At 38.2% G+C, this 15,872-nt stretch overlaps 2 protein-coding genes across 6 annotated transcripts; both read left to right on the plus strand.

The window, feature by feature from the left end:
• Positions 1-53: 53 nt before the first annotated feature.
• On the plus strand, positions 54-7,335 carry dcaf17 (ddb1 and cul4 associated factor 17). 3 transcript variants are annotated; one of them, XM_066688677.1, is made up of 15 exons: positions 54-233; positions 749-992; positions 1,229-1,332; positions 1,614-1,704; positions 2,768-2,904; positions 3,399-3,477; positions 3,836-3,925; positions 4,052-4,159; positions 4,453-4,558; positions 4,719-4,861; positions 5,205-5,314; positions 5,646-5,733; positions 6,065-6,148; positions 6,589-6,744; positions 7,048-7,335. In XM_066688677.1, the coding sequence occupies exons 2-15, from the start codon at positions 792-794 to the stop codon at positions 7,165-7,167; spliced, it is 1,617 nt and encodes a 538-aa protein (XP_066544774.1). In that variant the 5' UTR covers positions 54-233; positions 749-791; the 3' UTR covers positions 7,168-7,335. The 3 variants fall into 3 exon arrangements, with proteins under 3 accessions (XP_066544774.1, XP_066544776.1, XP_066544775.1); XM_066688678.1 differs by lacking the exon at positions 54-233 and adding an exon at positions 237-311; XM_066688679.1 differs by lacking the exon at positions 4,052-4,159.
• Positions 7,336-8,283: 948 nt separating this feature from the next.
• cybrd1 (cytochrome b reductase 1) lies at positions 8,284-14,631 on the plus strand. 3 transcript variants are annotated; one of them, XM_066688683.1, is made up of 5 exons: positions 8,284-8,433; positions 8,511-8,724; positions 9,495-9,703; positions 12,807-12,961; positions 13,200-14,631. In XM_066688683.1, exons 2-5 carry the CDS (start codon positions 8,538-8,540, stop codon positions 13,507-13,509), a joined length of 861 nt encoding a protein of 286 aa, XP_066544780.1. In that variant the 5' UTR covers positions 8,284-8,433; positions 8,511-8,537; the 3' UTR covers positions 13,510-14,631. The 3 variants fall into 3 exon arrangements, with proteins under 3 accessions (XP_066544780.1, XP_066544779.1, XP_066544781.1); XM_066688682.1 differs by having other exon boundaries at positions 8,284-8,724; XM_066688684.1 differs by having other exon boundaries at positions 8,292-8,724; positions 13,212-14,631.
• Positions 14,632-15,872: the final 1,241 nt, after the last annotated feature.

A 15,872-nucleotide genomic window follows, 5' to 3' on the forward strand; every position in this document is an offset into this window, starting at 1 on the left:
ACATTAAAGACCAACGTATGCATTATAACTTTATATATATATATATATATATATATATATATACAGATAAATTATTCAAAAATAATAATCAGCGCATTTGCACTTTAGTTTGTGAAAGAATCTGCAAATATCTAGTGCCGAACTACAACATCCAATGTGCAACGCGATTGATCCTAGCGCTTGGGTCCCTGAAGCTCTGACGTATTTCCGCTTAGTAAATCTGGTGGGTCACTGTAAGTAGTTTTAAGTTCTGGTCTGCATTTCTTCAACTATGATGTATTGCAGATGTCACAGTGAAATTACAATTTTGGGTAATGTCGGATTGTTAATGTTAACAAAAAAAGCAATCTTTGGAATATGTAACTACTATTAACGTATTAACAGTCTGTGGTATACCTTTGTAAATGTTAATCAGCAATCAGTAGTTTGCAATCAGAAATACTGCAAAACTATTGCACTTTTGTACCCCCGACCATACAGTCCAGTGTTTTGTAGATCGTATACGTTTTAAGCACGAATTGTTTCGCTCTTTAAAAAAAAAAAAAAAATGATCGAGTAATTAAAAAGAAAGCTTATCTGCATCTTTTTCCGTTTCTTTCATTTTGCACCAAATAAGATGTGGTACTCAGTATGTATCCAGTGTAAGCAAATGGGAGCAGTCACATAGCACCTCAGTGAAGTGTATTATTATTTTGTATCAGAGTTATGTAACAGATTACCCTGTTTATATATTATGATCTCTCCATAGATGTCTCAATCAATCCTCAAGCATGAGAGGTGACTGCTCCTAAATGATCGAGGAGGGCGCACAAGGAAACCCACTCATGATGACGTCTAGCTCAGCATCCACAGAGACCCCCTTTAAACACGCCTGCCCACAGAGAAGAAATGCCACTGCTTATCTGAACTCTAGGTCAATTGGGCTGTTTTCCAGTGATCCTGGGAAACTGTTGCGAAAAAATATGTCATTGCTTCGGCAAATTGTGTTACAGGTAACACTGATGTGTGTTATTGTTATAGCCATACACTTCCTCTTCAATTCTGTTCACAACAGACAGGGTTGACTGTCAAGTTTGATCTCATCTGCTTTGATATGATATAGAGGTCACATTATATCACAGAATTGTGTTGCAGTATGCCTTGTCGCTCATTCCCCACCAAATGCTGCTGAACTGCATACAAATATATGCATTCAACACAGCACATAACATGTATTATCTTTCCTTAGGATACCACGCATTTCACAAATGTATGGACAAGGCATTCAAAAAGTCCAATTGCCTATGAGAGTGGAAGAATATACTTTGAAAATTACCGTTGCTGTTACAGTAGGTAATGTATATGCTGGCCTTCACCTTCCTTCGCATTTCTTTTGTAGTTTTTATGATTTGTAAAAAAAGAAAGCAAAAATAAATATCGTCTGTTTTTTCCTTAAGCAATATAATCGCATGTACAATCTTGAGAAAGAGAGGGGTCCTTATGTAAAAATGTTAATTTTCAAATGTATGTTATCTTTAATAATCTGTTAATACAGAATTGCAGAATTGTTCAATAAATCAAGCCCCAAATCAAGACTGCTGATTGCTCTTTTCATCTCCTTGGGATTTTGGCAGTATTCCTCCAAAGCCATTGCAGCTGTATGAACTGCCAAAACGGGCCAAGTCAGAGAAGATTGAAGATGCGTTATTGTGTCAGTGCCCCCTTGTAAGTAATTTTTGATTAACTGATTCTCTGAAATGTTTTTCAATACACTTAGCATACTAGTATTAGTAGTAGTATTTTGAATAGTGAAAGTGCTTTGTGAAATACAGCTTCCATGCCAATTTCAATGTAGAGAAAAACAGCAGAGAGGAGAGTATGAATATTATTAAAATAATATTGATCAAAATGCTAAAAAGTATTTACTCTAAACGTGATTGTTTATGGCTGTGGACTGCTCTTACTTTACCCACTTGTGCAAGATACTATAATATGTAACGCATCAAATGCAAAGAATAAGAAGATACAAACCTGAAATGGGTCAAACCACTATGAAATTTAAGTATTTTTTCCCTGCTTGCATTCAATATATCAGTTTCTTCTGCAGCTTTTTTACACAACCCTAATCTTTAAGTTTTATTCATCTCTCATCGTTGACAGTGTGTTATGTAACGAGTCTCGTGTGGTTGTTCAGTTGCCGGGACATTATTTCTTCAGAATGATAAAATAACCATGTCACAGAACAGTAGCTCTACAAACGCCTATACCTATAAATGCCTAAACAATGGTATACACTCCTATACTCCTGCTGTATACACACAACTGAAAAGCATTGTTGGGGCTTCTTCTCTGGAGCTATTTCACATACTAGGCACATTCTGAAATGGCAACATGCTGGTGTCTAGGGCATTGATGTGAACTGTGGTCTACCACTATTACACCTGTCTTCACTTAGAGCTCAGAAATGTGACTGCAAAGTAGGCCCGGCCTTGCCGAGCGTCTGACAGCTGGCATTTTCAGGCTCCATTCCAAGACGCTTAGACTCGAGACTCTCAAATTCAAGTGTGATGAGAGGGAGAAGATGGCTGCTGAGGAATGTCATTCAGGGAAGAAAATCCATGAACAGAGAAAGGTTCAGGGAAAAATTAATTCAGTTTTATGTCATAAAATCTGAACTATAGCTGCAATTGTAAATTCAAAGCTAGGGGGCATGGCTGTACAAGAAGTGAGTTATTTTATTTAAAAAAATGAAAAACAGAAACAGGTTATTTAAAATGTTTTCTTCTAGGATAAAACACTACCAAGACCCTCAGACCATAAACCTTGTCTCTTGGCTCTTACTGCAAATAATTGGTTATATTGCTACTCGACAACGACCGGAGAGCAACTGCAGAAGGTGTTTTTGTCTCCACGCTATAAGTTCAGGTAACTTGCCTCTAAATTGTCTTTGTTTTTTGTGTGTTTTTTTTTTTTTTAATCTTGGTATGCTAACAGTCATAAGTGTATTCTGTGAGTGCAGTGGCATGTTGATTCATGGGACTAAATGACGCATAAATTAGAAAAGGCAAATAATTCTGCAGTATCAGGTGGTTGTTGGCAGGATTCTGCGTCAATTACAATGGAGTTGGCCTTGATAGATGTATTTGTTTCCTTTAAATGTAATAATAGAAATATTATCTTGGGATAGGCATAGACTGACTCAGGGTGCAAGGTTTGGAGCTACTTTACATTTATCTTGAAAATGTAGTTTTGAGCTGGAAAGCTGGACACATTTTCAAATAATGATTCACTGAACATTATTTGGAATTTTCCGTTTAACTTTGAACCTTTTCTAGAATTTTAATAATGCGTGATTAAAAAATAAGATAAGAAAAATATCACGTTTTTCTTTCTTGTTTTTTTTTTTAACCTTTTAACAGGTATCTGGGCTGGGATGTCCCTCAGCAAACTCTTTTCATGAAGTCTGTTCAGAATAAGGAGACACTTGTGGCTAGACAGGTGAGGGAGATGGACAGATGGTAGTTACTTTAAAGGAAAGAGTAATTTGAAATTGCATTCCATGTGGGTCTGTACAAATCAAGTCAGTGTTGTGCTTGCAGTGTTTCAAAAGGTCTGACTCAGACATATGTCCTACACATCATAAATGAACCCTCTGTTTTGAATCAATGCTCGACTAGTCTTAGGAGGGGTTGTGGGTTACTAAAAACACTGTGCCGGCCATTACATTTCTTATCATGGCAGTATTGTAGAATTGAATAGACTTTCAATTGTGCTGATGACTAAATTGTGCTAAAGTTGACATTGTATTGAAATGAATGTCCTTGGTTGATTTTTCTTATTTTTCTCCTCCTCCCAGGCAGGACACGAGCAGCCCATAATAATGTGCCTTGCTGTCTTCAGAGTCCTCCCTCTAGAACTGATAGGGATGCTGGAGATCAGTAAGAGGGTAAGACCAAGAATGTGTTTTTCCAAAAAGAATATTTAAAGACTTCCCAGAAGGCAGCTCAGCAAACTGGGAAGTGGGAAGTAGGACTGTCTGTGTTGATCTGGGTGTATCGTGTTCTGTTTGCAGGTGTTTGGGAACAGAGTTGTTGATGTCATCCTTTCTCAGGGGATCCTGGTTGTCTCCTACAGCGTTGGGATGGTGAAGCTGTTTAGTTTTGAAAATGTCGTAGAGCAGGTGAAAAATAGATATTGGCCTGCAGAACAATCACTCTTTTATCGTGATGCTTTTGCTTTCAGAAACTGACACAGTTTTATTTGGGAATTTCTGTTAAATAACGTATATTTTTTTACGCCAAATTCACACGTGTGCTTAGCTTACGTTTTTGCCATTCATTCATTTTTTGGATTGTTGGCCATTCTGCATTTTGTATTCTCTCAGATCTTTTGCATGTGTTTCTCGTAGGTTTTACAACTATGTAGTTTATAATTAATTCAGTGTAAATGTATTGTTTGATTTGTTGTGTTTAGTTCATGGTCAAGAAGCTGACGCTTGGGGAGGAGTGTGAATGGAATGGAGTCAGGGTTTCTGTGGGAGAAGCTCCATCTGGCATTCCCTTCAACATCCAAATAACAGGTAAGGGCCAATTATGTTATATTTAAGATGTAAACAACAAGGCCTTAAGATGTTTTTTGACATTATTATTATTATTATTATTATTCAAATAATAATAAGCTATTAAACATAAGAAATTATGAGCAGGAGTAAATAGTAATTCACTTTTTTCTCCTCACAGATTGTCCCCCTTTGCTGTTTGAAGTGTCATGTTTGGAAAATGTATTTCAGATTGGAGGGCATCCATGGCACTACATTTTCACTCCCAAACAGAAGAAACACAAAGGCACCTATCATATTTGTTCATTGAAGGATAGCATGTTGGTAATCTACTTTTTTGTTTCTCCCAATCTTGATATGCTCCATTTTACTTCTAAATTAATTTAAGAACAGCCTCCCTGGTGTTTTGAAATGTTTGGAGTGTAGAGCAGTGTCCTTTTCTAAGTAGGTCAATGATTACTGAAGACGTCAGAGTCAGATTTCAAGTGCAGGTGTTCTTGGCACTCATTATATTTGTCTGGCAGGGTAAGAATGGTAAAAAGTAAGAGCTGCAGAATATCTCATTTGTGAATACTTACATTTATCCCCCCTAGAAAACACTGGAACTTAAAAACAAATATGATCTTTTATGTATAAAATTCAACTTTATGTTGTTTACTTTTTACAGGCAAAAAATGGAATACAAGAACTGAAGTGTTGTTCGCTGGAATCTGATCAGATATATTTTTACCCTGATGATTCTGGGAGGATTATCCATGTTGGTCCGAGTACAATACAGTAAGTAAGGGATCCATACAGGCAAACAGTGAATACAGTCTCGTTTCTGTAGACCAGCCATATATTTAGCTTACCTTTATGAATCAGTTTTTGGTTTATTTATTTTAATACACCCCAGTGATACAAGAGAACTTGTTTAGAATGTACAATTCCAGAGAACTGTGAATTCTTACTAAACCAGAGATACTTATTAAAAAGTGGCATTACAGGGAGTTGCTCTTATTCTTATGAATCAGATTTTCTCCTGAAATTCTAATTTCAAAGTTAAATAATACAATGCTGTGTCATTTTAGCAGTGAATACATCCAATGCATTTTTGTTCTGTTCCCAGTGTACTCAAAATAGTGGAAACGCAAGGAAGTCTTTGTCAATCTGAGGTTATTCAAGAATATTCCATTGAAGCTCACCGAGAGAAGAATGTAAGCAAATGCTTTCCAATTTATTTTATATTTTATATGTGTATTCTCTCCAGCAGCATACCTTCTATTTTTTCCTTTTATATCAAACAGACGGGTTTATTTTAAATAATACATTTTGTGATGTTTTTAGTTCTTTGATCTCTCGATGGCATCCAGCTTGCAATGGCTAATGTGGAGTTTTATAGTGCCAGCCTAATGTGATGTCTTGATGCATTCTTCCTCCAATTAGTTTTTACTCTGTATGGTCCTCCCCCCCCCCCCCTCCCGTCACTCTCTGTCTACAGCTTTATTACAACTAAATAAATCAACAACTTTTACTTTTTAATAACAGACTGATTCCATGGTCACTGTCACAGCTTCAGGTAGAATAGTGAAGAAGAGATTTCAGCAATTGGATGATGACCCAGAGCAAGAGGTACTGTTCTGTGAGATGTTCAGACCACTAGGTCTCTATTAATTAAGAGTATAAATGACTACTTGAATTTTAGGAGCAGAACTGTCCTTAGATAAGCAGAGCACCTTTACAATCCAAACAATCCAAAACAGAAAAAATATAACAATGTGACCGTTTAATTACGCTTTTTGGTTTTAACAATGTAAAACCATTTCAACTTGAATTTGAATGGTGATCCAATACTGCATTTGAATTGAGAATATAGTTTATTGTGGTGTAAAGTTGACTCCACCTGTTAAAAATCACTATTTGTCATTTATGTGTGAACAGATTCTGCACATCTATATATATTTGCTGATGTGTGTTTGTTTTCTAACTAGAAACTATTAAATGAAAGGGATTGCTTTCTTTCAGGAGCTACTTATAGTGTCTATGTTTGGTGTTCTCTTCCTCTCTGTTAGACGTTCAGAAATGTACAGTATGAAGATGAGCTCGAGCTTTTAGCGGTTGTAGCTGTGACCCAGGCAGAGGTGGAAGGAAAGGCCCACATTGGTCTCTATGACAACCTGAGCGGAGTATTAATGAAGAGCCTTCCTCTGGTTGAATCCTGGGACGTGGTCAGTACTGCTAAATCACACTGCCTGTTTATAATGCGGGGGCTGTCCTAGCATGGTGCCGGTAAACCTTTTGCAGTAACTTCCAATCAAATGTCCTCTAGTCAAAGCCAGTAGAAAGGGCTGGGGTTAATTCTACTGGTATGGAAATGGAATGAGACTTGTCTTTCCATCAGAATGTGTTGTGTGGTTATGGAAATGACACGATAATGGAGGGAATGCAAGATTTAAAATGTTATTAAAACCGATTTAAACATCTGTAATGGATTGCCACTCACGGGGTGTTCACCTCTGTTCTTCTTCTAGACCTACAGCCATGAATTGTTCTTTGACCGTGACACCATTGTCCACATTGAACAGGAGAAAAACCGCAACTTCCGCTGCCATATCTACAAAGTGACCCGCTGCCAAGAAGACACAGAATAGCAAAGGAATCTCGGTTATTTATTGGTGCTCAGCTGGTGCTTAGAAAACCTACAAAGCACACATTCCACTTTAAGTATTGTTTCCCAGCAAATGCAGTGTACCATGACAAACCAAGTGCACATGGTAATAGCAGTTTTATATAATTTGTAAATAAAATATTAAGGATTATTTCAGTTTGTCTGCTTGTGAAAATGTGCCAAGTCTTGTTATCTTGAAAGATCTTTTACTATTAATAGTACTATTATTATTCTTCATGCATTCTAATAATCACTAACTCCTTCGCAGTTCTTTTGCTATACATACCAAATTTAAGATATTGCTGACATATTGTGTACTGCTGGAAACCTGGAATATATCTCCTTACATATCAGTAGTTATCTCCCTGACAAGAGCATCCCCCAGATTTCATGATGTCATTTCACTGTTTGCCACAACTTGTTATTTGTATATTGATTTAACTCTTAATGAACAGTCAGACAAACCTATGAGTAACATAAGCACTAAAAGCTCTACTGCTATGGATCTGGTTTACCTCCAAAATTAGATTTTTGTTTCTGTACATCATGTTTAGTGATTTGGAGGGTACATACAGTAGCCAGTGCGTCTCCCCTGTATTATTTTGTCATAAAAGGTACCTTTTAACAGTGACAAAAAGTATGAGTACCAAGTAACATTTATTTTTAAGTTTCATTAGCTATTACTAATACTATGGGGATTCAAATCATAAAACATTATGTATACAAGAGGTACATTATATGTGCAATAATCAACTAAAGAGTTTTAAATCAGGGCTTTTATTTTAATATTAAAGAGAACATTGCTTTTTAATGTTGGTGTTTTACCATGGGGTGTATTATATGAAGCACATTAAGCAAAAAAAAAAAAAAAAAAAAGCATATGGCTATCACTGTAAACGTATTTTCGAAGAATAACATGAATAGAACAGTAATTAAAAATCATTATTTTTTTTTATCACGCACGAATGAAACTGTAGTCCTTTATCCGACGTGGGTTCCCAATACTGTTACAGTAGCCAGTTCCCTCTGCAATGCAAATTATTTATTTAAAAAACGTTTAAAGCCCTAAACAAAGGACATAGTTATATAAGACTTGCGTAAGACTGCCCTGTTTTGAATGATCTCCTTCTGTCCTCTTAATTAGTTCAATACTGAGCAGTCGTGATAAGACTAGCTAACTGGCTGAAGTAACGCCTAAGGTCGTCAATAAACCGACGGGAAGATACAATTGAGTCAAACCAGATGAAAGGTAACCCATCCCCCCCGCACCAGCGCTGGCTGCCCTGCTCTCCCGAGGAAGTCGTTCACTTTTTCCGCTCTTTCCAGCTCTTTCCAGCTCTTTCCTAGACGGCCATGGAGAACTACACGCAGTTTCTGTTTTTCCTGTTCATGTTGCTGTCCGTTGGTTTCGTCGCCATTGTCTTCGTCCTGCGATGGGTGCTCTTCTTCAAAGAGGGTCTTGCGTGGGATGGAGGACTGGCCGAGTTCAATTGGCACCCACTTCTGATCGTGACCGGATTTATTTTCATCCAAGGCATCGGTGAGGAGAAAGTTGTGCGTCTCTGTTTCCCCCCCATGCAGACGTGTTTGCCAAACGCGACATGATATGAATGCGCTCTGTTATTGGCACGCATTTCGTTTCTCAACGTGATATGCATGAAAATGGCATGCTTTATAATGATAATAATTAAAAAAAACAAACGTATGTGGCAGTTTGGGAAGTTTTCTTGGCGCTGGCACAGACTTGGATAAAACACGCCAAGTTACAAAGTTAACGATTGTACTAAACGTTTTTACTTTAATTTAGGTCTCCTGCTCTTAAGAGTACCTTAGAATAATGGAATTAAGCAGGAATACCAAATACCTATAAACTGATAAATAATAAATCCATTTATAATTACTAAATGAATCCAAATATCTTGCTCACATTATTATGCACAGCCAATGCTTAACAGTTAGGCAGTTTTACAGGCTGATTTATGTATGTATTTTAGAAACAGTTTTAAGATGTGGTTAGAGGACCCCCTGGGGTTTAAGAGGCACCATGCATTCCTTCACATAATGTGCCACTTGAAAACTAAATACTTGAATATATCAACTGCAGTAAAAACAAATCACAGAAAAATGCGTGTTAAAAATTGGATTTTCATTTACTGTACTCTTAATGTAAAGTACAGACTTATTGAGCATAAGTCTCTCTTCAGGTCAAGACAGCTGTGGTGTGCAATTATAGTGAGTGCTGCTTGATTTTGGGGATCTTCTGTCCTAATGCAGCTCAACCTTGAACATGATTGGGACTTTTTCTTGTAGCTATTGTGGTGTTTAGGTTACCATGGACGTGGAAGTGCAGTAAATTGATGATGAAGTTCATTCACGCTGGCTTGAACACCCTGGCCTTCATCATTGCCGTCATTTCCATGGTGGCAGTCTTTGATTTTCACAACAAGCAGAGTATTCCCAACATGTACAGCCTGCACAGCTGGGTGGGCCTGGCTGCAGTCATACTCTACACTCTGCAGGTGAGTGCTGTGGAATTTTGTTTTGTGCTATATGGAGAAATACACAAGAAATGTTGCATAAGATCTGTGAATTATTTCGACATTGCAATCAGATGAAGTATGCAGAATGGGAGGAGAAGCTCTTTAGCAAATAAACACTTACTGAGAAGTGCATAAACTTCTCTTTCCTAAACTCCAGACCAAGTCAGCAGACCCTTAATATGATAGAAAGTTCAAGATGCGTAAATGCAAATAGTCTTAAGGGGAATTGGGTGCTAGAGAATGTAAAACAGTGATTGGACTCTCCTGCAGACCTTGTCCCACACCTTCTGTGTCACACATGAGGGATTAAATTACTCCTATAAAGGGACACCTCATTCTTAATAATAACCCTCAAGCATCTATGGAGACAGAAGCATCTGTCTGATTTTCTTAAACCACATTGTTCTGCCTGTGGTTTAAACAAATGCTTCATTATCAAGTAATAGGATGCGAGTTGAGCAGTTTTCCTTGGGGTGGTGGGTGGGAGTTATTCTGTCTAGACAGAGTCACATCGGTGCATGAAATTGTGGGTTACGTTTGCCGTGTATATTAATGTAGGACTAGGAGTGCATGAGTTTTGTTGTTTGCTGGTGAGTTGTAAGGTTGCAGTGCTGGGTGGTTTTTCTGTTAGATGGGTTGGACCAATGATGTAGTATTTATGGGAAAATCTGGACAGTTTCACAGGTGTGCAAGCCTGTTGTCTGTATGCTGTCTGCACAAAGAAAGTAGGCAAATAATAGTTGTATCGAAACTATACACCGATCAGCCATAACATTATGACCACCTGCCTAATATTGTGTAGGTCCCCCTTTTGCTGCCAAAACAGCCCTGACCCGTCGAGGCATGGACTCCACTAGAACTCTGAAGGTGTGCTGTGATATCTGCCACCAAGACGTTAGCAGCAGATCCTTCAAGTCCTGTAAGTTGCGAGGTGTGGCCTCCATGGATCGGACTTGTTTGTCCAGCACATCCCACAGATGCTCGATTGGATTGAGATCTGGGGAATTTGGAGGCCAAGTCAACACCTTGAACTCGTGATTCATCAGACCAGGCCACCTTCTTCCATTGCTCTGTGGTCCAGTTCTGATGCTCACGTGCCCATTGTAGGCGCTTTCGGCAGTGGACAGGGGTCAGCATGGGCACCCTGACTGGTCTGCTGCTATGCAGCCCCATACGCAACAAACTGTGATGCACTGTGTGTCTAGCCATCACAATTTGGCCCTTGTCAAAGTCGCTCAGATCCTTATGCTTGCCCATTTTTCCTGCTTCTAACACATCAACTTTGAGGACTAAATGTTCACTTGCTGCCTAATATATCTCACCCACTGACAGGTGCCATGATAACGAGATTATCAGTGTTACTCACTTCACCTGTCAGTGCTCATAATGTTATGGCTGATCAGTGTATATATACAGTGAGGGAAAAAAGTATTTGATCCCCTCCTGATTTTGTAAAAAAAACAACAACAGAAAAACGCATTTAAAAAAAGTTATACATTGATTTGCATATTAATGAGGGAAATAAGTATTTGATCCCCTATCAATCAGCAAGATTTCTGGCTCCCAGGTGTCGTTTATACAGGTAACGAGCTGAGATTAGGAGCACTCTCTTAAAGGGAGTGCTCCTAATCTCAGCTCGTTACCTGTATAAAAGACACCTGTCCACAAAAGCAATCAATCAATCAGATTCCAAACTCTCCACCATGGCCAAGACCAAAGAGCTGTCCAAGGATGTCAGGGACAAGATTGTAGACCTACACAAGGCTGGAATGGGCTACAAGACCATCGCCAAGCAGCTTGGTGAGAAGGTGACAACAGTTGGTGCGATTATTCGCAAATGGAAGTAACACAAAATAACTGTCAGTCTCCCTCGGTCTGGGGCTCCATGCAAGGTCTCACCTCGTGGAGTTTCAATGATCATGAGAACGGTGAGGAATCAGCCCAGAACTACACGGGAGGATCTTGTTAATGATCTCAAGGCAGCTGGGACCATAGTCACCAAGTAAACAATTGGTAACACACTACGCCGTGAAGGACTGAAATCCTGCAGCGCCCGTAAGGTCCCCCTGCTCAAGAAAGCACATGTACAGGCCCGTCTGAAGTTTGCCAATGAACATCTAAATGATTCAGAGGAGAACTGGGTGAAAGTGTTGTGGTCAGATGGGACCAAAATCGAGCTCTTTGGCATCAACTCAACTCGCCGTGTTTGGAGGAGGAGGAATGACCCCAAGAACACCATCCCCACCGTCAAACATGGAGGTGGAAACATTATGCTTTGGGAGTGTTTTTCTGCTAAGGGGACAGGACAACTGCACCGCATCAAAGGGACGATGGACGGGGCCATGTACCGTCAAATCTTGGGTGAGAACCTCCTTCCCTCAGCCAAGGCATTGAAAATGGGTCGTGGATGGGTATTCCAGCATGACAATGACCCAAAACACACAGCCAAGGAGTGGCTCAAGAAGAAGCACATTAAGGTCCTGGAGTGGCCTAGCCAGTCTCCAGACCTTAATCCCATAGAAAATCTGTGGAGGGAGCTGAAGGTTCGAGTTGCCAAACGTCAGCCTCGAAACCTTAATGACTTGGAGAGGATCTGCAAAGAGGAGTGGGACAAAATCCCTCCTGAGATGTGTGCAAACCTGGTGGCCAACTACAAGAAACGTCTGACCTCTGTGATTGCCCACAAGGGTTTTGCCATCAAGTACTAAGTCGAAAGGGTCAAATACTTATTTCCCTCATTAACATGCAAATCAATGTATAACTTTTTTGAAATGTGTTTTTCTGGATTTTTTTGCTGTTATTCTGTCTCTCACTGTTAAAATACACCTACCATTAAAATTATAGACTGATCATTTCTTTGTCAGTGGGCAAATGTACAAAATCAGCAGGGGCTCAAATACTTTTTTCCCTCACTGTGTGTGTATATATATATATATATATATATATATCATACAGATGTATGTATGCCTGTGAAAATGATGCTTTGATACCCCCTAGTGTGCATAATGTGGTTGCAGAAGAAATGTTGTTTGTAAATCTAACAGTGTATTCCCTAAAATGGCACTGTATTTTGTGTCTCCAGCTTTTTCTAGGTCTCTGTATCTACCTGCTTCCAATCACGTCTGCGTACCTCAGAGCTGTGTTCATGCCCATACATGTATACAGTGGCCTTTTCATCTTTGCTACTGTTATTGCCAGCGCCTTGATGGGAATCACTGAAAAGCTTATTTTTGGCCTGTAAGTATTTGAGGAGTATGCCAAAGCATTACACAAAGGTTCTTTATACAAGATGTTCTGGTTTGTCAGTGAATTTACATGTCTCTTTACAGGTGTTGCTGAGAATATCCACAGCCTGCACTTGAAATTGTGCTTTTTATGATTCATATAGACAAATAAATACTGTTCATCTTCCTTATCCTGTCTTTTTAGAGTTTACTGTTCACAACAGCTGTATGTGTGTGATGACTTGTTTTAGTTTGCTCTTCAGAAAGAAGCCTGAGTACAAGCACTCCCCTCCAGAGGCCACCTTTGTCAATGTGCTGGGTGTGCTGATCATGCTGTTCGGGGCCCTAACTCTCTGGATAGCCACTCGGCCCTCGTGGAAGCGGCCCACTGACCAGGCCCCCGGCTCCAGGCAGTCCAATGGTGGAGGAAGTAACGGCGCTAAGCAGGAGCTCTCCCTGGCTGGTTGTGGAGCCACAGACGTACACAACCCTGAGTCCAGCATGGAGGCCCGCAAGAGGAACTGGAAACTGGATGAGGCAGGGCAAAGGTCCACCATGTGAGGCAGAATACTGCTTTCTGAAGGAAAATGCCATATTCTGCAGCTGAAGGGAAGTAAACTTAATTTTCAGAAATGTTTCCTGTGAAAAGTTTCCACAAACACCTTAGTCCTTTATTGCTTTCTGTCCATTGTTCTGAAAATCAATATGGTATTACTCTTTTTGTTACTCATGATTCACCTTGTTTTCTGAACCCATTCCTATGGTTACTGAATTGTCTTTAAACTTTTGTTATTTTCTGAAATGTACTGGAATAGCAATAAATAAGTCCGTGCCTTTTGCGCAACCCTCAAGTGACTAACTCAAGTGAGAAGAATTTCAAGTTTTGCACTTATTTTTTATGCCAAAAAAGATCAGTTTATGTCTAAGAAAACAACAACACACAGCAATAATAATAATAATAGACTGAACCATTGAACTGAACTATTTGTATTATATATTATACAATGTTTATTTGTTTTTAAGAAGAATTCCAAAGAAAAAATGCATTCCAGGTTAAAATGTCTTAAATCTGTAGAGCCTTACACAAACAACTGCCTTACGTATTAGGATAATATATATTATGTTTGTTTATATACTTTTAAGAAGAAAGGGAAGGGAAATCATGGCGATTGCTGGATGTTGTTTTTAATGTTTTAAGAAAGTTGTAATAAGGAGAAGAGGTCATGGTAGCTTTATAGTTAATTTACTATAAAGTATATGATGGTACATTTTATACTTATTTTGAGCTTGTTTCTTAATGCAGTCTTACAGGATATGTATCTCACTTTGTATGACAGAAAACATTATTTAGGTAGAGCAAACATCATTTTCATTAACTAGAAGGAGCTTTTAGCACAAATTGTAGGAGCACATATATAAACCTAGAAAACGTGATTTCAGGTCTTAAGGTTGGAGAAGAAATGTTTACATCACTGTTCAAGAAAAGTAATTTTGAAGTGCATTATAATTGCTTTATTTTGGGAAATATTCATAAGGTTACATGAATGTAACTGATAGCATCCTTAGAATATTTATAATTTAATGCATAACATAGATGGCACTATATTTTATTATGCTGGATTTAGTATTTTATTAAAAAGCAATGGTATAATAATGAATTAAACTTGGCATCTTCCTTTTGTCTTCTCGTATTTTGTGTTAATACGTGTAGTTGTTTGTTGCATGATCATGTGTTTGTGCAATGCTTCATACATCTTTCATTAAAAAAGTATCTTACAAAATAGAGTTTACACTGGATTTAACCAGACACACAGAAGTTATATTGCATTTGAGTGGCAATTGCAATGAATACAAACATAATACAGCTATACATACATCTGTGAACGATGATAACTCTCTGAAGACAGTATTTGACAATGTATTTTTCACTCTAATTGGCATATGTACTATACTTCAGAAATAGGAGATTCAGTTTAATCTCCAAACTGTAATCATAGCTTCAGCTGTGGTAAATGTCCATTGCTGGAGTTTCTGAAAAAGGAATGAAAATTATGATTGGAAGGTAATTGGAAGTCCAGTCCTTTCGATTTATAATTACATTCTGCTTTATTAATAAATATATCTACCCGCATCTGTGTCCCTCTTTCCCATCAGCCCAATAAACATGTCATCCATAAATCCTGAAGAAAGAGGAGGAATACATTTATACATAAAAAAAAATCCAAACATTTTGTAAGACCGATGAATTTCACAAAAATCATCCTTCATACCTATACAAGTATGGCTTTGTAAAACTGGTCATGGGGTTTAATTATAAATGTTTATACTGCACTAGGATGAAGTCCACTGTCCCCAGAGAAATACATTAGCTGATTTGTTTTCATAATCAGTAATCAGTATGTTCATTTTACAGACGGATCACTTGAGAGAGAAAAAAAAACAAAAACTTACTTTTGCCTTCCCTCCGAGCTTGTAACCTGTGGATTGCTTGAAGAGAAAACAGATTGTAATTCATGTTATTTGTCATAATGATGGCTATTTATAAATAGAATCAGCCATTATTTAACAAAACAGGGTTGTAAATCTTTCCAAAGGGGGGTATGAAAAATCATCTCACAAGCTCACCCAGAGAAGAAACATGAATGTGAAATAAATGTATTTATTTGTAAAAATGTATTTATTTGTGGTTCTGTTTGATTAAATAATCAGCAAGGGTGTTATCCCCAGCTATCCCCAATCTGAAGACATACATGTGTCTGTATGTTTGAAACCAATAACAAGAAAAGAAAACAGTCCTCAATTGAAGTATTTTAAAAGCATTTTAACTATTGACTGGTCTTAGCTCATAAAAATGTGAGGCAGAATTTTCCAGCACAAGGGGACCTTTAGCGGTTAGGTTTTATGTTGTGAGGAAGCAAAATGGT

The sequence above is a fragment of the Amia ocellicauda genome, chromosome 16 (genome assembly GCF_036373705.1).
Source record: "Amia ocellicauda isolate fAmiCal2 chromosome 16, fAmiCal2.hap1, whole genome shotgun sequence".
NCBI lineage: Eukaryota > Metazoa > Chordata > Actinopteri > Amiiformes > Amiidae > Amia > Amia ocellicauda.